Source organism: Ranitomeya imitator, chromosome 7 (assembly GCF_032444005.1).
Source record: "Ranitomeya imitator isolate aRanImi1 chromosome 7, aRanImi1.pri, whole genome shotgun sequence".
Taxonomy (NCBI): domain Eukaryota; kingdom Metazoa; phylum Chordata; class Amphibia; order Anura; family Dendrobatidae; genus Ranitomeya; species Ranitomeya imitator.
Window position 1 is genome coordinate 67,240,527 of NC_091288.1, and position 22,464 is coordinate 67,262,990.

A 22,464-nucleotide genomic window follows, 5' to 3' on the forward strand; every position below is an offset into this window, starting at 1 on the left:
CGCCAATTTGAGGTGACTGAGTCCCTTTAAATGCCGCTGTCAATCGCTGATAGCAGCATTTAACTCGCGCTTACTGGAAACGTATCAATAAACCCGCCCATCGGTGACTCCGTCACATGATTGCGGGTCACCGATGGGTTGGAATGACAACCAGAGGTCTCCAGCAGACCTCTATGGTTGTCACAGCCGGATTGCTATGAGCTCAACCCAGTGGTCGGCGCTCATAGCAAGTGAGTATTTCTGCTACATACAGGCGATCTGATCATCGCCTGCATGTAGCAGAGGCAATCGAAGTACTGCAGCTTCTAGTCTCTCATGGAGACTATTGAAGCATGCAAAAAATGAAAAAGATTTAAAAAAATTAAAAAAATATAAAAGTTCAAATCACTTTTGCCTCATTCAAAATAAAACAATAAAACAAATCAAATATACATATTTGGCATGCAGAGAAGGGTGGGGTGGGAGTGGGTGGGGTAGGGGTATTTGGGAAAATTCAGGGATTTTTCAAGTGCCAACGTTAATGCTGTGCTGTTCGGTCAAAAATGACTGTTTTTGAACTTTGATATTTTTTACAAAATTTATTATGCGGTTCTGAAACTTGTGGTTTCTTCTATTTTCCCAATTAGAGGGGTTCTTTCTAAGGGTACCTTTTTTTTGTTTAGTTTTTGCGCCACATCTTTTTTTACACTTGTACTGTTCCCGGTCAAAAATGACCAAATAGCATTTTATGCTATTTCAGCCATTTTTTTGAGTAAAACAGATGAGTTATAATTTCTTTTGAGACTACTTATTGCATCTACTATTGTTTATGAAGTAAACAGTTGCTTTAGGTGCAGATTTACACATGCTTTCAGTACAAAACATACGCATTGGCTTTCAGTACAGTTATGTGCAATTTTTTTTCTCTGTATGTTATTTACCCTGCTTTTTTTTTATTTTACTTGTGTTGGTTCTCTGTGCAAAGCAGACCTGAAAAGCTAATGAGTCATGTCTGCCAAATGTGTTTTCTTCTCTGCTAGATCAGCATTCCAGGGGGTGGTGTCTTTTTCCTTATCTTATCAGTAAGTAAGCAGTTCAGCCAGCCATTTCAAATTCAAATGCAAATGAGCTTTATTGGCAGGACTAAGTACATGTTAGCATTGCCAAAGCATATGGTAAAAATACGGGGGTGGGGAAGGGAGGTATATAGAGGTCAAGGGTATATCAGACTCCTTTGTTGAAAAAAACAAGCCTGAGCTTCCACAAGGTATTCTCAGCAAGAGAGGTGTATATAGTGTTTTTTTTATTATTATTTTTACTATTACTATTTTTTTCAAAATGTTTGCAGTTACAGTTAGTTATAGTTGTTATAGTAGTAGTAGTTGTTATAGCTAGTTAGTTAAGCTCAAATTTGTAATTTCTGTGCAGAATTCAATAAGCCCTTGTAACCTTTATAAACACAAAATAAATAAAAAAATTGAGTTTTTTACGTTTTTTTTTTTATATAATGACCAACCATATTCACATACAGTATAATAATGCAACAGGTATTAAAAAAAAATTTTTAAGTAGCTAAAACAGCATTTTAATAGGTCCGGTCAAAAATGACCGGAGCTTTACAAGTGTATAGTGGAAACGAATAGAGCAGCAGGGTTTTAATTGATCTGTTAATATTTATTGCTATAATAATATATCAATAAAAAGATATAAAAAAATATATACATATTTGGTATCGCAACGTTCAGAATCGCCCGATCTATCAATATAAAAAAAGAACCTAATCAGTAAATGGCATAACGAAAAAAAAGAAGTCAAAATGCCAGAATTAAGTTTTTTTTGGTCACAGCAACATTGCATTAAAATGCAATAACGGGCGATCAAAAGATCAGCACCAAAATGGTATAATTAAAAACATCAGCTCAGCGAGCAAAAAATAAGCCTTCACCTAACCCCAGATCACGAAAAATAAAGACACTATAGGTATCTTAAAATGGCACAATTTAAAAAACAATTTTTTAACAAACTTAGGGATTTTTTTCACAACCTAAATAAAAAAGAACTGAGACATGTTTGGTGTCTATGAACTCGTAATAACCTGGAGATTCATAATGGCAGGCCAGTTTTAGCATTTAGCGAACATGATATTAAAAAAAAAAAAACAGCTGTGGGATTTTATTTTTTTCTTTTTGCAATTTCACCGCACTTGGAATTTTTTGCCCATTGTCCATTACATAATATGGTAAAATCAATGGTGTCGTTCAAAAGTACAATTCAACCTGCAAAAACCAAGCCCTCACATGGCCAATTTGAACAAAAAATAAAAAAAAGTTATGGCTGTGGGAAGAATGGGAGCAAAAAACGAAAACGCAAAAGCAAAAATTCCTCTGGCCGTTAAGGGGTTAAACATCATTCAGTTTACATGACAAGCAAACTTTTTTCTGTAGGCCGATATGATAATGACATGACCAAAATGTTGTTTTTCCATAAAAGAGATTTGTGAGGTCTTATATTTACAAGTCAAACATTAGCTTTCACTCATACTTGGGTACACGGGACTTTTTGATCAGTTTTTTTCTTTCTTTTTATTGGAAAGATGAACAAAACAAAGCAATTTTTTGGCATTTTTTCACATTTTTTTATATTCAGTGCAAGATGATGATGATAGATAGATAGATAGATAGATAGATAGATAGATAGATAGATAGATCTACTATATAAAGCTGAATGTGTGTATGTGTGTGTGTGTGTGTGTGTATGTCCGGGATTGGCATCTGCACCGTCGCAGCTACAGCCACAAATATTTGCACAGTCACACGTCTGGACCCTGAGAGCGTCATAGGCTACGTTGTGAGGTGAAATTTTAACCCCGCGCTTTCCAATTCACCAAACAATTTTGCCCCTATCTACATAATGGGGAAAAAAGTGAAAGGAAAAGTGTTGGAGGCGTCGCAGCTACAGAAACAAAATTTTGCACAGTCACACGTCTGGACCCTGAGAGCGTCATAGGCTACGTTGTGAGGTGAAATTTTAACTCCGCGCTTTCCAATTCACCAAACAATTTTGCCCCTATCTACATAATGGGTAAAAAGTTAAATGAAAAGTGTTGGAGGGGTCGCAGCTACAGCCACAAAATTTTGCACAGTCACACGTCTGGACCTTGAGAGCGTCATAGGCTATGTTGTTAGGTGAAATTTTAACCCCGCGCTTTCCAATTCACCAAACTAATTTTCCCCTATCTACATAATGGGGAAAAGTGAAAGGAAAAGTGTTGGAGGCAAATTGACAGCTGCCAGATGTGAACAAGGGGGACTTAAAGAATGAGAGCGATGGCGCAAAAGAGTATATACCGATCAGTTGCTAAGGTGGGGCCTCGACATGAGATACTCACCACACATGGGGATATGAACACACACAAAATGCGCCACACACTACCACGTGCTTGAACACATATACCACCCTCAGCACACATTTCACCACACATACACCAACCTCGCCACATAAAAGTCGAAACACAAAAGTCGCCGCTCAAAACTCGCCACGCGCAAAACTCGCCACATGCAAAAACTAGGCTCACGCAAAACTCGCCACAAGTGCAAAACTCACCTCATGGAAAACTCGCCACACGCAAAACTTGCACACGCGGAAAAATTGCCACATGCACAAAATTTGCAACACATGCAAAAGTTGCCTCCCACAAAACTTGCACATACTCAAAAGGCACCAGACATAAAACTCACCACGCGCAAAACTCGCCATGCGCAAAACTTCCTGCACACAACTTGCTACACTAACCTGTTACATGCAACTCGACACACAAAAAGTTGCTACACGCATGTTGCCACACAAAACTCATCTCACAAAAGTCGCTACATGCATGTCGCCACACACAACTCAACACACAACTTGACAAACGAAACTCGCCCTAAAACACACACAAGTCTGGTATTAGCCTTCAAAAATAAAAATCTGATTAATAAGCAGACAAACTACAAGAGCAACAAATGTACCATATAGGAAATACAGCAGCTGTCAGTCACATGACCTGTCTATTATGTGTATGTGTGAGCTAATATATACTGCCAGGGGGAGGGCTTCCTGTTGGCTGGGGATTTATCAGGCTGCCAATTTATCTTACAAATACTGAGGTAAAAATACTGAGCAAATAACGTGTTAACGAGGTCTAATACAGGAGATCACACAGGTATATACTATATACAGGGGAGATGACACACAGATATATACTATATACAGGAGAGATAGCACACAGGTATATACTATATAGAGGAGGAGATGACATACAGGTACATACTATATACAGGAGGAGAGGACATACAGGTTTATACTAAATACAGGAGGAGATGACACACAGGTATATACTATATACAGGAGGAGATGACATACAGGTATATACTATATATAGGAGGAGATGACATACAGGTATATACTATATATAGGAGGAGATGACATACAGGTATATACTATATATAGGAGGAGATGGCATACAGGTATATACTATATACAGGGGAGATGACACACAGCAGGTATATACTATATACAGGGGAGATGACATACAGGTATATACTATATACAGGAGATGACATACAGGTGTATACTATATATAAGGGAGATGACAAACATGTATATACTGAGGTGAAAATGAGAGGTGTGAGGTGAAAATAAAAAGGCAGTCTCCAGAAACGCAGTAGCCCGCACCACCTCCTAATGACACAGCTGAGTTCTCACGCCTGTGAACAGAGATGTAGCCGCCGGACCTCGGGTGCTTCTGCCGACAACACATGCCAATAAATCCAATCGAGATAAAGAAAGGCAGCACTCACCGATCCATCCGAGACAGGTATCTTTATTGTTACAGATTAAAAGTCTTCACGGCCGGGGGTACAGATTCCAAAGAGTGCGGCAAGCCTGACGACGGCCGTTTCGCACCCTCCTGGTGCTTCTACGGGTCAGTGCCGCACTGACCCGTAGAAGCACCAGGAGGGTGCGAAACGGCCGTCGTCAGGCTTGCCGCACTCTTTGGAATCTGTACCCCCGGCCGTGAAGACTTTTAATCTGTAACAATAAAGATACCTGTCTCGGATGGATCGGTGAGAGCTGCCTTTCTTTATCTCGATTGGATTTATTGAAAATAAAAAGGTGTGAGTGCAAAATGAGAGGAGTGAGGGAAAATAGTGTAGTGATTGGAAAATGACAGATGTGAGGTCGAAATGACAAGTGTTGGGGGGAATGAGAGGAGTGAGGGAGAAAATGAGAGGTGTGAGGGAGAAAATGAGAGATGTGAGGGGGAAAATGAGAGGCGTGATGGGAAAATAAGAGAAGTGACGTGCTATAACTAACCACAGATATTTACTATGCCCAGGCAACGCCGGGCTCTTCAGCTAGTAGATATATAGATAGAATACCTTTTTTCAAAGGGAGATTCACTTTATGTCCAGATTCTAAATTCTTTAAGGTAGCCTGCAGACCAGTCACCTGGAAAGAGAAAAAAAAAAATCACATTGAGGATTTTGAAAAAAACATAATTGAAAAAAAGGAATTCAACTTCTGAAGCATCTGAGTGAGATGAGAAACACATTCAATTTACTTCATTTTAATTGGTTAGCAGAGTTTTGCTCATACATGCAATTACAAAATGAAAATAATTTTCAACAGGCAAGAACAGGGTAATAATACAGACTTTTAAAACTGCTATCCTGAAAAACTTATTTCTGTAAATATCAATTAATTCAGCAGGAACGGGATCAAACCTACACTTAAGAATTTGAATTGAACTTTGTTAAATGGAGCAAAGACATAAAAGTCCAAAAACTCATCCTCACTTGTGTATATAAGGGAGCCAGAGAAAACAAATATACTAGTACAGACAATTTGCACGAGAAAATCCAGAACCAAGAGCACAAACAGATAAAGCAAGTGCAACCCAGATGAAGCCAATAAAAAATGTGCTTTGTCCATTTGTGCTCTTGCAAATTTGCTGATGCAAATTGTCTGTACCAGCAGTTTTCTTTTTCCTATTGACGGTTTACCCAATCGCTATATTTGTAAATAATTACTTTGTGATTAGCAAATGATGTGTGAATACTAGTGATGAGCGAGTATACTCCTTGCTTGGGTTTTCCCGAGCACGCTCGGGTGGTCTCTGAGTATTCGTCAGTGCTCGGAGATTTAGTTTTTGTTGACGCAGCTACATGATTTACAGCTGCTAGCCAGCCTGAGTACATGAGGGGTTTGCCTGGTTACTAGGGAATCCCCACATGCATTTAAGCTGTCTAGTAGCCGTAAATCATGCAGCTGAGGCCACGAAAACAATCTCCGAGAACTCACAAATACTCGGAGACCACCCGAACGTGCTCGGGGAAACCCGAGCAATGAGTATACTCGCTCATCACTAGTGAATACTGTTCCAATGCATTTTATAAAATCATGAACATGTACTTGTCTTAGAACTCACCCACCTATGGTTATCTGGTCCTATGTTTTTTTCTGTGTAATAAAGTAATCATGGTAATATTTACATTTCCAACAATCAGTTTTTCTTTGTAGATGTGTGGTTACTTTTAAGACAGTGTAAACTTAAACTAGACCTTCTTAAAGGGATCCTGTCACCATAAAAATACAGTCCAATCTGCAGGCATCCGGAGAAGCTGAGCAGATTTCTATATGGTTTTGTGAGAAAAGATTTAGCATAACCTGTGTTTTCACCATTTAATCGCCTGCTCTTTCTGGGCTTTTTGGCCCAGTGAGCGGTCCGATCAGTGACTGACAGCTCTCTATATGCACACTAATACAAAGTAAGCTGTCAGTCTCTGATAGGAGCGCCCACTGGACCAAAGATCCCAGAAAGTGCAGACGTTTAAATGGTGAAAACACAGGTTTTTCTGAATCTTTCCTCGCAAAACTATATATCAATTTGCTCAGCTCCCCCTGCTCTGCAATATGCTTGTGCTTATACTGGTTGATAAGGTTGGTGCATTTTCAGATGGTCTAGTTTACTTTGTGTCCCTTTCCTAGGAGGCAACACTACTTTTGAAAATAAATAAAAATAAAATTAAAATAATTTTGTAGCCCAGTAGGTTGTTGATGTACAATTTTACAAAAATGTTGCAACTATTTCAAAAAGTCACAAATTATGAATTTGTCTAAATCATCTGGATAAGAAAAATATGCTCACGTGGTCAAAAACACACAGATAAAACTAAGGAACAGAGAAGGGCGAGCGTGCCCGGATAAGGTGTTATCTGAGCATGCTCCAGTGCTAATAGAGGGTCTTCGGCGTGCTTGAAAAATATATTCCCAAGTCCCCAATGCCAATTAAATAATGAATACAGCGCAAACAGCAAAGTCACTAAAGCATCTTAAAGGGAATCGGTCACCAGGTTTTTACCACCTTATCTGAGAGGAGCATGATGTAAATACAGAAGCCCTGTTTCCACGGTTGTGTCACTTATGAGGCTGCTTGCTGTAGTTTTGATAAATATGCTATACACGGAAAGCAGACAATCAGTGGTATGGGCCGGGTTATACAAAGCTCTGCATTCAGGAGAACTGAAAGATCTGCAGCAGAAAACTCAGATTTATCATAACTTCAGCACCCAGTAAAGTAAAGAAATTAAAAACACTAATGTACTGCACCCTCATTTACACAAAATCATTTAAATTAAAGGGGTTCTGCCCATATGTAATTGTTATGAGTTTGAACACTGGAAACCAAGCCAATCACAAAGAGTAGACTACAAAACAGGTGTGGGCATAATGCAGTCGCTCTAAAAACATAAAATTATTATGTCATGTGCAATTAATAAAGCAAAGTGATCACCTCTGCAACAGCTCGATCCCTTTCTAGACTAGTCAGCATCTTCTGCCGCAGGACTGTTTGGTATTTTTCATGTAGCTGCCTCAGCAATGGTTCATAAGATGCATAATGTGTCTTCAACCTTGAAAAAAAGGAAAATAATTCAAATATATAAAATCAAGTGACCTTTTATGAATGCATGCGGCAGAGAAGTCAGCACTGTGATTACTCAGACCAGCTAACTAAGGGCCCATTATTCACATTGTTATTATTATTATTATTATTATTATTGACAGTATCAAGCTAAAGGCTCCATGACATCTGTATAAATTATTTCCAAAATGTTCTGCTAGTGAGGGGAATATATGCTGCAATTACAAACAGCATGTATGCTATAATGAAGGTAATATCTAGATGTATAATTTGCATGTATTTCCCGGTGACCAGAAAAATGCCCACAGCCATGAATGCCAGCAGGAAAATTGCCCACATGGACAAAATACCAACTTTTATCACCTCTTCTCCCTGACCTTTAATATGTTATATCATTCTGCAGCCTGTATACAGTGTGACCCCGCCTGTACCGACACGTGCCCAATTTTCCATGTGTGAATACAGCTTTAGCCCTCTTTAATAAAGTGATTAATAAACTTGTTATTTTGTCCGTGTGGGTAATTTTTCTGTAGACATTCATGGCTGTGGGCATTTTTCCTTTGAGCATTTTTCATTGATCTGTATTTGCCTTTTCAATTGCTTATTTCTCGGGATACAAAAGCAACAACTAAACTCTGCAAAAGAACCAAAATACATTGGTCCTGATTCATTAAGACTGTCAATGTTCTCACCAGTCTTGATGAGGAGGTGTGCTAGAGTCAGAGGCGCACACCTCTTAATTAATCTGGACCATCCAACGAGTGCCGTGTGCCTATATCAGCCACACCAGAAAATTTACTGGAGTAAGGTTTTCAAAGTAGAAAACACCACAGCTCATCATGGATTAGATAAGATGTAGTGTCACCCCACTCCCCCATCCCCACCCAGTACGCACACATGACTCGCGCCCATTTAGGCAGAGCTTGTGAAAACGACCCAAAGCAGCAAAATTATTGAACAACTCTGAGTTTCAAAGCCATTTATGCCAGAATTTTGCCAAAATTGCTTTGATAAATCGAGGCCAATGACCATCTTCTTTGTGCCATATTTATCAAAAGTGTCTCATGAAGTATAGCCATCTATGATCTTAGCCCTTCTATCTTTTAGTGACATCTCAGGCATTGGCTATAAAGAGAGAGAGAAAGAAAGATAAAAAAAGGAAAGCAGCACAAAAATTAAAGAAAAACGGGCTTTAATGCCTGAACGGCATTAAAATTGGAACAAGGCTTGAGAAAGGATACCATATCCGAAACGTTGCCTAGCCCGTTTTTCTTTAATTTTTGTGCTGTTTTCCTTTTTTTATCTCTATTATTGGAAGCCATTTGAACATTGGTTGGGAAAGCGCTGCACAACAACTGCAGTAATACGTGATGCTGTTCCAATTTTGACATATATATATATATATATATATATATATATATATATATACACATATATATATATATATATATACATATATATATATATACATATATATATATATATATATATATATATATATATATATATATTTCCTTATGGAAGCTAGGAGACTGATCCCTAGGCATTGGAAACACAGGGAATCTCCTACTTGTGCTGAGTTTGTGGTGGAGCTAAATGATACTCCTAGATTGGAGGAACTAATTTCCTAAGTTTCAGAAACAGTGGGCAAAGTTTCAGGCTCTTGGGCATTTTGGATCATGATCAGAAAGTTGAAGAAATTAACCACCTGGTTGCCTCCTACATGAAGTTTTCTGTTTCCATATCTTCTTATATTTTTTTTCCATTTAAATAATAGACACTCATTTAGGTGTGAGTTCTTTTCCTTTTCCACCCCTTCTCTTATCTATATCGCCCTCCTTCATTACTCCCCTCTCGCTCTACCCCTCTTTTTTGGGTTATCTCTACTGTTTGAATCTCCTCTTCCTTTATCCCTTTTCGTGTATCCCTTTTCCCTTCCTTTCCTCTTATCTCTGAACATTTTGAGAGTTTTTTTTTTTTAGACAGTCACTGTTATGAGTATATACCTTGACTATCAATTACATTGTATAATTGTTTATATTAATGCATTCCAGCTTTATTACTTTGCGGTTTTGACCATGTCATGTGAAAAAATGTAATAAACTTTCAATTTACCCTAAAAGTGTCTCATGATGTTTGATAAATTTAGCACATCAAAACTACTACTTTCTAGGGCAAAATACAACGGTTATAGGATGTTTTGCCCCCAGCTGTTCGGCCCCAGCAGTTCGGCCTCAGCAGTTCGCCCCCAGGTACATCCCGTTCGTGTCGCCAAGTTGAGTCGCCCGCCAGGGCAGTGGGGTACTCGGAGCCGGGTCCGGTACTTGAAGGGGACTTCACGGTGGCTGCGACCCCATCCGTGGCCCTGGGCGCCCAAGTAAAGTGAGTTTAAGAGTAAAGTTTGTGACGCCACCTGTGGTATTCGGTCAGTAGGGAGAGACGCTGTTTAAAGGCGTCCTCTGGGGTGATGGTATGGCAGATGGATGGTATAACTTCCCACAGGTGAAGTAAATGTACCAGGGGGGTGAACTGCTGGGGGCGAATTGCTGGGGGAGAACTGCTGGGGGCGAAACCTATAAATCCCAAATAAAACTTCTTTACTTTTTTTTCCTAAATCCCAGCTCGAGTAAAAATTAAAACTTCCTTTTACATATTTTTGAAAAGTTGCAATTTATAAATCTTGTTTGCACCTATTTGCATAACTCTAACTGCCCGCCATTCTATACAAATTTGAAAATTGGTGGAATCGTCAAACAATCATAAGTAGTCACATTATTTTTTTCGTTTGCATGCAAAAAAATATAGCGAATAGGCCATTTTTATAACATAAAAAATTAGGCAAAAGTTTTGATAAATTCCCTCCAGGGTATTGAAAATATGTACCCCATGTCTCTAGACTTTAGAAAACAACGCACAATCTTTTATTTAAATCGCATACTAGACACTCTTGCCCAATCCATTTGCAAATTTTGAGATTATGCCACAATTTACTTTACCTGAGTGCTGCACCAGCAGAATAGCACTGGAGTAAGATACTAAATTAATGATGTTGTGCTTCCTGAGTAAAGCTGTCGGAGTCCTAACTTAAAGCCACAGGGCCTCCATATAAAATTTAGCATAAAATTTCTTTACTATTGCATGTCAACTATAGCACTGTTCAATTTCACCGTCTGCACCCTTCTATAGTTACATCCCTGCTTGGTAAGTATTTTTTTTACATTACTGTGACAGTTACCGTACTTTTTTGGTGTAGAATAAAGGAAAATATAAGTCAACAGAGCACCGTAAGGTGTCTGCATTATACACAGAGGAGTAATCCAGCCATACAAGTGATTTTTTTCCTGCATCATCCACATTGAATACCTGATTTACCTTCTTGCCATGAAATGACACCATCAGATTATAATGAAAGCCTCTATCATTTCTGAATCATTTTGTACATTGATATTTTAGCATACCGCACAAAAGCATGCCACCAAATTAGCAGATATTTTGTTCTTCTGCCTTTGGAACAGGATCATAAATAATTCAGAAGCAGATTTATAATAAATCCCACTGAAATCTACCGGATTGTTTCCATCAGTAATTCCAGGGGCTTATTTGTATATGCTTTCAGTCTAGTTTTGAGAACTCACTTATAAACAATCCTACACATAACCAGAGAAGCAGTAAATTGCACAACACTTGGCTTGCTTTTTAGCTTACCGCTGTAAAACAACGGAACTTTACATTTTGCGGATTTAAATTTACATGTCTTTCCCAAATGCTTGTAAATCTATTTTAGAGTCTTGTCTTCAGTTATGACATGTTATAAGCAGGTGTGAGGAGGGAGTATACAGAATCCTACAAGCAATGCAGATGATGGAACAACGGCGAAACTAAGAAAGTGGGATCACCTAAAAAAATGAATACACCCCATACACATGAAACTGGCTTAGACCGATTTTAGTCTAAGGTGTATGGGGGCCTTAAAGCATCAAAATACAATTTTAGTAGAGCTTCTTTCTGGGATTAAGATCTTAAAAAGGTTATCTGAAAATAAACAATGAACAAGGAGATCTCCGTATGGTAGGTCATCAATATGAGGTCGAGCGATCGCTGTCCATTGTCTGGCACCCCCACCAATGTACAGGGCTGAACACAGCAGACTTGTACTTTACTTAGTGGCCATTTTCGAATATTGCAGTTTATCTCCCATTCAAATAAAGTCAATAGGATGGGCGATAAAGTGCAATACTCGGCAGAAGCCACTAAGCAATTTGGAGGGCTGTTGTGTTCCATCTTCTACAGCAGTTATATCCAGCCGATACCACTGCCAGAGAAATTTCAGCTGATCGGTGGGGGCGACGCGTATCAATATTATATTGATAACCTGCCCTATGGATGAATAATCAATTGTTTTTCTGACAACCCCTTTAAACCTTTTCTGCCTTTGGTAGCCAGGACAATTTTTTGCACTTTTGACGTGAACATATATGGTCTAAATCCCCAAAAAAAGACTTGATATTTAACCCTGTACTTATATTTTCTGAAAGGAATCACTAGCAGCAATTTATATATTTAAGCACCTTCATGCAATTTTTAGTCAAAGTGACTTTTAAAAAAAAACAAAAATGCATAAAAATCATATTTGTGACTAAAAGTGAGATAATAACATGAAGTAATAAAATAGAAGAGAACAAAAACACCACAATTTGTCACTCATCCAATATCTGCAGCAATACAGTTTGGGTGCTTGGCAGTGAGTAGCTGGAAAGGAGCATCAGTGGGATTTTGGAGTGTACATTTTGCTGGATTGGTCTTGATTTGCCAAGTCATATTTGCAGAGCCCCTGAGGTACAAGAAGTGGCTCCATTTTGGAAACTGTATCCCTCAAGGAATTCATCTAGGGGTCTTGTCAACATTTTACCCCCACAGATGTTTCACAAATTTCTTTACTATTGGCCGGTAAAAATGAAAAATTTTCTTTACAATATTATGTAAACTTAGCCGAATGTACTATTAAAAAAATGCAATAAGTATATTGTAGCAACAGATTAGCCAGAAAACTATGTAAATACTTTTACGTTAAAAAAAAAAAAGATCACTCCTAGATTACTTTTGTCTTTTTTGGCATAATAGTAGATACTATTATAGATTAAGCTAAAACTTTTTCATTTCTGCTGGAGGAAATCAGAGAGAATATGCCTCGCAATTTGTCACTCAATTCTCCCGAGCACAACAATACCGTATAAGTGCTCATACACTACCGTTTGTACACACGGTGAGGCTCAGAAGGGAAAGGGCACCATTTGAAGTCAAAATTTTGCTGGTTTGGTTTTCTGTTGCCACATTGCATGTGCAGAGCACCTGAGGTATTAGTACAGAGGAAACCCACCCAAAGATTATCCCGTTTAGAAAACTATTCCCGTCAAGGCATTTATCAAGGAGTGTTGTTATCACTGTGACCACTAAAGCTTCTTCACAAAATTAATGGGCAGCAGATAGCAAAAGGTGAAAATTGCAGTTTTTTCCCCAACTAAGGTCATTTTTTTATCACGTTGACAAAAGTCGCTTAAATGACATATAGTATTAACTTTACGCTGTGTGTCAGGATGATTAAAAATATGTCATTTATGAAGATTTATTTATGTTTGCGCAATAAAAATACTTTTAAAAAAATTAAAAATATTTTGTGTCCCTATATTCTGAGAGACATAATTTATTTCTCTGTCGACAGCTGTTTGCGTGCTTATTTTTTGAATGGCGAAATGTAATATTTATTGGTACCATTTTGAAGTTTATGAGACTTTTAACTTTTTAATTTTTAAGCGAAATGATCATAAAATTACAATTCATTTTTTAATGGAATGTAATGGGAAAGCTAAGTGAAAAGCGAAGTTTTAAAGTGCGGGATGTCACTGAAAGGGCGATGCCAAATAGGTTCCCCTCCCAGCCAACAAGGAACTTTAAAAAAAAAAAAAAGGGCAATTTAACTTTTTACTTTTCTTTAACATTCTTGAGTTACTTTACAGGTATGATACACACCAACTTTACACAGGGACAGTAGGAGAACACACATCTCCCTCCTGGTTCCTGTTGCTGCAGAGTGCGATCTTCCTTGCAGCTCCCCCTCTCGTACCACTGGCTGAAGTGGAGTGGGTCATTTTTGAAGGTGTATCACATCTATAAGGCCGGTTTCACACATCAGTGTCTCCAGTACGTGAGGTGACAGTTTCCTCACGTACCAGAGCCACTGACACACGTAGACGCATTAAAATCAATGCATCTGTGCAGATGTCATTGATTTTTTGCGGACCGTGTCTCCGTGTGCCAAACACAGAGACATGTCAGTGTTCGTGGGAGCGCACGTATTACACGGACCCATTAAAGTCAATGGGTCCGTGTAAAACACGTACCGCACACGGACGTTGTCCGTGTGCAGTCCGTGTGCCGTGCAGGAGACAGCGCTGCAGTAAGCGCTGTCCCCCCCACATGGTGCTGAAGCCGCGATTCATATCTTCTGTGCAGCAGCGTTTGCTGCAGAGAAGATATGAATAATCCATTTTTTTTGTGGTTTTTCGTTTATAAAATAAAGGTCCATGTCCCCACCCCCTGTGCGCCCCCCCGCTGTTCTGAAAATACTCACCCAGCTCCCTCGTTGGCTGTCGCTGCTTCCTCTCCTGGCCGCACCTTCTACTGTATGCGGTCACGTGGGGCCGCCGATTACAGTCATGAATATCCGGCTCCACCTCCCATTGGGGTGGAGCCGCATATTCATTACTATAAATGAGTGGCCCCACGTGACCGCATACAGTAGAATCAAGAAACAAAAAAGATGGCTGACAGCACTCATAGGCCGGAGCGCCCGTCCAGGTCCAGGGAACCCACTAGGACCATACAGTATACCAAAAGTAAAAATAGACAGCACTCCATCCAGGTGTATAGACCAAAAACCAGTGAATTTATTCAGCCATAATAGCAACGTTTCGACCCTAGTGGGTCTTTGTAAAGCATGCAATACAGTGCCTGGGTTCAGCTTTAAATAGGGTGTATGCCACGCAGGGCACCAATCCCCATCAAGCCGCCCAATACCAAATAATCAATATGAATATATATCAAAACAGACATCAAACTACATAATGTTAAAAGCCCCCAACCGCCCATACTAGCACAATAAAGGGCAGATGATTATTGTCCACCAGATCTTAGAAAACTGCAGTAATCACAATAGTGTATAAACAAACAAGTTCCGGCTTCAGTGTTGTCATGGTAGCGTCTTCCAATCACCGTCCACATAATATAGCATGTCCATGGAGAGAGCCAATAGCTGTCCAGCTCCTTCTATCGTCATGACTCCTCTCAACACCAATCATTGACTCCCATATAGCCGAAGAACGTACCTCCCACCAATTTAGTAACTCCTAACACAGCCCGGAGTATGATGCGTCATCGATCAATGATCCCAAGATCCCTCTGTACCGCATCGTCAGAGGCGCGCAGGCGCACCACCGCCCGGCACTCCACACCGCATCACCAGAGCCGCGCAGGCGCATCACTGCCTGGAACCGCCCCGTCACAAGACCGTGACACGAGCCAACCAGCGACAGTGAGCGCCACACGCCCACCCCATGACGCGAACAGGAGCCCACAGGCACTGGTTGCCGAGCAACCCACCAACTTCAGCCGCAACTCCTGCAATATAACCATACCCATACCGGACCAATGGTGTTGCAATTGCTAAGGAAAAAAAGATTACAACAGGGAAGGCTATAATATAGAATAGCATATATTACCCATCACAGGATGAAAATCCACCCATATCATACATGGACACAGTAAAAACACATACCATGCCCACATTGCTAAATCAATGTTGTAAATATATAAGCTATATAGTATGTTACAGGTTATCAGCCATATAGTGTAAATGTACGAGAGATACAAAAAATACAAAAAAATATAGAAAAATAATTTTTTACAAAAACATGCAAAAATATAGAAAAGACACCATCCATTACGAAGTATACCACAGTACATGCAACTGCAACAGCCGAGAGGCATAAGGAGGGGAGACGGACGTAATCCAACATAATATGCGTGTCCCATATAACGCTTAATTGCATCCCGTCCTCCTGACAGACGACTGTGGCATATACTTCCTAAAAGAGAAAAACATACCACAGTAAACTCCATATGCAGCAGTGGGGACATTAAAAACAACTACCGATGTTGGATTACGTCCGTCAGGAGCACTCCAAAAGCAATATGACAGCCGCAGACAATTGCAAAGTCTACGTTCCAAATCGTCATTCATTCTTTATGTTGACAAACAGTAGTTTATCCAAAACTTGGGGTATCTGTTTATTTGGTCCATTTTCTCCTGTTACCCTTGTAAAAAAAAAAAAAAAAAAGGAGACTAAAAGAAAATTTTGTGTGGGAAAAATTAGATTTTTTTATCTTCATGACTCTACATTATAAACTTCTGTGAAGCACCTATGGGTTCAAGGTGCTCACCACACATCTGGATAATTTCCTTAAGGTGTCTAGTTTCTAAAATGGGGTCATTTCTGGGAGGTTTCTACTGTTTCAAGGGCTCTCCAATCGTGACATGGCGTCCACTAATGATTTCAGCCAATTTTGGCCTCCAAAAGTAAAATGGAGTATCGACATGCTCAGGAGAAATTGCCCAACAAATCTAGAGGTCCATTTTCTCCTGTTATCATTGTGAAAATAAAAAAATTGGGGTCTAAAGTAAGATTTTTCTGAAAAAAAGTTAAAATGTTCGTTTTTTCCTTTAGCATTGCTTCAGTTCCTCTGAAGCACCAGAAGGGTTAATAAACTACTTCAGTTCCTCTGAAGCACCTGAAGGAGTAATACAATTCTTGAATGTGTTTTGGAGAACCTTGAGGGATACAGTTTTTAGAATGGTGTCAATTTGGGGTATTTTGTCATCTACACCCCTCAAAGTCACTTCAAATGTGATGTTATCCCTAAAAAAAATGGTTTTGTAAATTTTGTTGTAAAAATGAGAAATTGTGGTTACATTTTGAATCTTCTAACTTCCTAACAAACCAAAATGGGCTTAAAAATTGTGCTTATATAAAGTAGAAATGTGGGAAATGTTATTTATCAACTATTTTGTTTGGCATAACTCTCCAATTTAAGGGAATAAAAATTACAACATTTTTGCCAAATTTCCAATTTTTTTCAGAAATAATGTCAGAATCAGTGGGATCACTGGTCAGAATTGTAACATTTGGCATGGTCATGAAGGTGAAAACAGGCTTAGAGGTGAAGGGGTTAAACAATATAAAAACATTAAAGCAGCAAAGTTTGTGTCAAGCCTCAAAACGTTTGGCCACAACCCTGATACTGAAGTAAAATGCAGGGACGGCAACTGACAGCTTTGGACCCCTGTGCAAAAAATGTGTCTGGGCCCCCTCCCTGCCCCCTACCTGGCCCCTTCCTGACCGGAATGTTGCTTATGAATGGGGCAATCTGGCCATGGACCCCCGGAACCTCAGGCTCCGATCAACAAGCCAGAGTGCCCTCATTATCACCGCCCTGGTTAAGATTTGGCTCTGCTGGTTCCAGCACAGTGATATTTGTGGTGAAGTGACAACTACTGTCAGCTAGGTCGGTGAACAGAACACTGCAGATATGGCTGACACTCTACTTGGCACATGAGAGCAAGTGGGCAAAGTGCCTCCTCGTGGTTATGTGATAACTGTTGAAACCGGCAGAGCCCGACCATGTGTATATTATATTGCATTATTTGTCTGGTATATGGTATTATACTACAAACAAAAGTATGGAATAGTGTAGTAGACTGCATTAATCCATACAACAGTATCCTGTAAAAGACGTACTACAGGAAGAGCCCCCACACAGCTCTCCCGATATACAATATGTACCCCCACATAGCCTCCTATATACAGTGTGAGCCCTCACAGTGCCCCTTATATACAGCAAGAGACCTAACAGAGCCCCTTTTATACAGCAGACCTAACAGAACCCTTATATACAGCAGGAGCCCTCACAGAGCCCTCTATATACAGCAGGAGCCCTCTCAGAGCCCCCTATATACAGCAGGAGCCCTCACAGAGTCTCCTATATACAGCAGGAGCCCTCACAGAGCCCCCTATATACAGCAGGAACCCTCACAGAGCCGCTATACACAGCAGGAGCCCTTACAGAGCCCCTTATATACAGCAGGAGTCCTCACAGTGTCTCCTATATACAGCAGGAGCCCTCACATAGACCCCTATATACAGCAGGAGTACTCGCAGAGCCCCCTACATACAGCAGGAGCACTCACAGAGCCCCCTATATACATCAGTAGCCCTCACAGAGTCTCCCATATACAGCAGGAACCCTCACATAGTCCCTTATATACAGCAGGAGCACTCACAAAGCCCCCTACATACAGCAGGAGCACTCACAGAGCCCCCCTATATACATCAGTAGCCCTCACATAGCCCTCTCTATACAGCAGGACACCTCACAGAGCCTCAATATATGCAGCATGATTTCCCACATAGCCCCTATATACACAGTATGAGCCATCACATAGCCCCTATATACAGTATGAGCTGTCATATAACCCTTTATGTACAGAAACAAATCCCACACTCACATTAAAAAAAAACACACACACACACTCACCTCGCCCACGTTCACCCGGTGCTCTTCTCCGGTCTTTGCTGTGTGCACTGACTTACCGCACAGCAGACGTCATCACGTCTGCTGTCACAGTCACACACACTGTGACTGGTGGAAGGAGTCGGTGGTTCCGTCCTCCATTATATTCACCATTATTTGCATCCAGAAGATGCAGATGGCGGTGAAATCTGGTTGCATGTTGGCTGTATGGAGCAGCCTGCGGACCAGTGCTTCTGGGCGTTTGGCTATCTCAGATAGCCTGGTCCAATTTCTACACTTTGTCCAGGTCAGTTATATACCAGCCGTATACTAATTTGTGCACTGGGTGGTGTTATGCACTTTACTACGTGCACATATACAGTGTTATATGCTCTGAGTGAGCACTCCTGGACCAGGCTGCAGGACTTGTACATTATAATGTATATCTGTAATATAATGCAGGACGTCCTGGAGCCGGGCTCAGACAGTGCAGTCACTCTGAGGATCACTGAGTTATTGCTGCAGCTTTACTTACATACAGATCGGGTGACTCTGGAGCCGATGACCCCACTGACAGAGTGACCTGATCTGTATGTAAGTGTAAGATGGTGCAATAAATTTCTCAGTGCCTCAGATAGAGCTTCCGCAACAAACAGACAAGACAGCAAAAATCAGATGATGCCCCGTCACTTACAGTACCTCCTGCCCCAGCCCCCTGGGCTCTGCTATCCTCAGCTCTCCTCTCCGGAAGACTGAAACAGGCGCGCAGATCAGCAGACACACAGCCTGCAGTGTCTGCAATAGTGGGATGACTGCCGGCACTTTCATTCATCTATTACAGCGACAGCGGCGATCTACTAAAGCAGCAGAAATCAGGGCCCCTTCCTTCCAAGGCCCACCACCATGGCCCCGATGCAGCTGCACCGGCTGAACTGGTGGTAGGTCTGCCCATGGTCAAACACTTCTTTATTTATCCTTTAAATCTTTGCTAAATAGGGGACCTATCTAATGGTTCTAATTCTTTTTGAAATCAAGACTTTCATTGTAGATGCAGCAGTTAAACATGGTCATATATTTAGGTAGACCATAATGTTCCTGGGAAATTACGCTTTGCTACAAAAAAATAAAAAAAATAAAAAAAAAGTATAGCATTGTTTCAACAGAACCACTTAGAAACAAATGGACAGTTGAATAAAAGATCGCTGCCTTTAATATTTGCTGTCTGTGAGCTAAGCCGTGTGGACAACTTTTACTTGTTTTTTTTTCCTTCTACTAAGACACATATTAAGCTTTCATACACCTCTGCTACAAAAGATTTCTATGTGCAATATCTCAACTGCCTCCAGTGCGAAACTCAAAAAAGGTTTGAAATCCAAAACGTTCATGGATGACTAGCTGGAGGAGAAGATGGCTTTTCTAAAGTCATATCTTCTCCAAGACGACTACACGCCAGCAATGACTTATAATTGATTTTACATTTTGTGTTGTCTGTCCTAAGGGTGGCTAATACTTTGTCACTTATTCCAAAATATAGTAACACAGGTAGAGCAAAGCACTCACAAAATATATGACAGTCTTCTCATATTTTAATCAAAATCATTGTGTTCCCTGAAGGGAATGACAGCTACATTTCTTTATCTGCAAAACCCAAACATAGATCTGCACAGTAAAAGTGAAGTGTAATTTGATCAATAAGAGATTATAGAAAGATATGACAAGACCGGGTTTGTGGGGTTTTGACTCTGCAGCGTTTAGTGACAAATTGAATGAGCATTAATACAAGAAACTACGGACGCTGTCACAACCGCTTCTACTGAAAAAGACTTAATTAAAATGCAACCTGCAGTATGAAAGTCAATAACTCCAGCTCCATTGATTAGCAAGCCAGCAAGACGTGATTGAGACTACAAGAGAAGGGGACTTGTAAGCTCGCTGCTGCCATTTTACAAAGCCATTTAAGACTACTTCACTTCAGTCACATACCTGTCAACAGGACCAGTTAATTAAGACACCGCCAGTCACAGATCAGTGTATATACTGAACTTGGCTTCATTTTGTAGCCATTTTAAAATAAAGTTTTGAAAACAACTGCATAAAAAGCAATACATTATACAGCATTATCAAAACAAATTGGTTATTAAAAAAAGAACAATGGAAATATAATGAACAGGGCTGCAGGAAATTTATAGGGGATTTTCAAACTTTTTATAATGTTTCAACTAAAAACGCAGCATTGCTTCTGGAGACAAAAAAAGAAACTAATGTACCGTATTTTCCTGCGTATAAGACGACTGGGCGTATAAGACGACCCCCAACTTTTCCATTTAAAATATAGAGTTTGGGATATACACGCCGTATAAGTCGGGGGTCATCTTATATGCTGGGTGTCGTCTTTTATGGCATGTGCGGAGCTCTGAGGTCACCGCATGTGGTGCAGAGAGCGGTCCTGGATGGCTCCCAGGGTCAGGAAGAGAGGAGACTCTTCTTCAGGCCCTGGGATCCATATTCATGTAACAAAAAGAATAAAAATAAAAAATAGGGATATACTTATCTTCCGACAGCCCCCGGAGTCCTCCCGGTTCTCAGCGGCGCACACGGCGGCTTCCGTTCCCAGGGATGCATTGCGCGAAGAACCTTTGTGACGTCGCGCAGAATTTCTTCTGTTTCCAAAGTCATCAGTATGTTTAGCAACAATAAGGTTGTGAAGGTCTTGAGACAGTTAACTGGTTTTACCCATCATTAGAGGTTTCTTGTGTGGCACTTGTTGTGAATTCTGTGGCTGAGTTCACTTCTGTGGTCACAAGTGGTATTGCAGTCTCTGGGCTTCCTCCCTCAGGTGTTTTGGTGAGCTCGTTGGCTGCCTTGCTATTTAGCTCCACCTGAGTCTGTCTTCCTTGCTCCTTGTCAATGTTCCAGTGTTGGATCTGAGCTACTGCATCTTTCCTTGGGCCTGCTGCTCTGCTAGATAAGTGCTTCTAGTTTGTTTTCTGTTTTTTCTGTCCAGCTTGTTATTATCTTTTGCTGGAAGCTCTGAGAAGCAAAGGGGTGCACCGCCGTGCTGTTAGTTCGGCACGGTGGGTCTTTTTGCCCCTTTGCGTGGTTTTCGTTTTAGGGTTTTTTGTAGACTGCATAGTTCTCTTTGCTATCCTCGCTCTGTCTAGAATATCGGGCCTCACTTTGCTGAATCTATTTCATTCCTACGTTTGTCTTTTCATCTTGCTAACAGTCATTATATGTGGGGGCTGCCTATTCCTTTGGGGTATTTCTCTGAGGTAAGTCAGGCTTGTATTTCTATCTTCAGGCTAGTCAGCTCCTCAGGCAGTGCCGAGTTGCATAGGTAGTTGATAGGCGCAATCCACTGCTGCTTCCAGTTGTGTGAGGATAGATCAGGTACTGCAGTCTACAGAGATTCCACGTCTCAGAGCTCGTCCTATTGTTTTGGGTTATTGCCAGATCTCTGTATGTGCGCTGATTACTGCACGCTGTGTTGCCTGATTGCCAGCCATAACAGTACAAGGAGCCACCAATGATTTCCAATAGAGGGAAAAAAGAAATCCTGACATCATTTTTTTTTCTTAGCTCTGTCTTCAGTCTTTTTTTTCCCCTAGACATTAGAGTGCTTCAGGACACAGCTGTGGACATGGATATTCAGGCTCTGTGCTCCTCAATGGATAATCTCGTTGTAAATGTACAAAAGATTCAAGATACTATTGATCAGAAATCGATGCTAGAACCAAGAATTCCGATTCCTGATTTGTTTTTTGGTGACAGAACTAAGTTCCTGAGCTTCAGAAATAATTGTAAGCTATTTTTGGCCTTGAAACCTCATTCTTCTGGTAATCCTATTCAACAGGTTTTGATTATTATTTCTTTTTTGCGCGGCGACCCACAGGACTGGG

At 40.4% G+C, this 22,464-nt stretch overlaps 1 protein-coding gene across 2 annotated transcripts in view; it reads right to left on the reverse strand.

Annotated features, from left to right (window-relative positions):
- Positions 1–22,464, reverse strand: part of SPAG16 (sperm associated antigen 16) — a 1,289,960-nt gene that overhangs the window by 1,162,151 nt on the left and 105,345 nt on the right. For both annotated transcript variants that reach the window (XM_069733408.1, XM_069733409.1), the window contains exons 7-8: positions 7,814–7,931; positions 5,400–5,469 (exon numbers count right to left, since the gene is read on the reverse strand). In XM_069733408.1, coding sequence (XP_069589509.1) covers positions 5,400–5,469; positions 7,814–7,931 — 188 coding nt within the window. The remainder of the gene's footprint in view (positions 1–5,399; positions 5,470–7,813; positions 7,932–22,464) is intronic.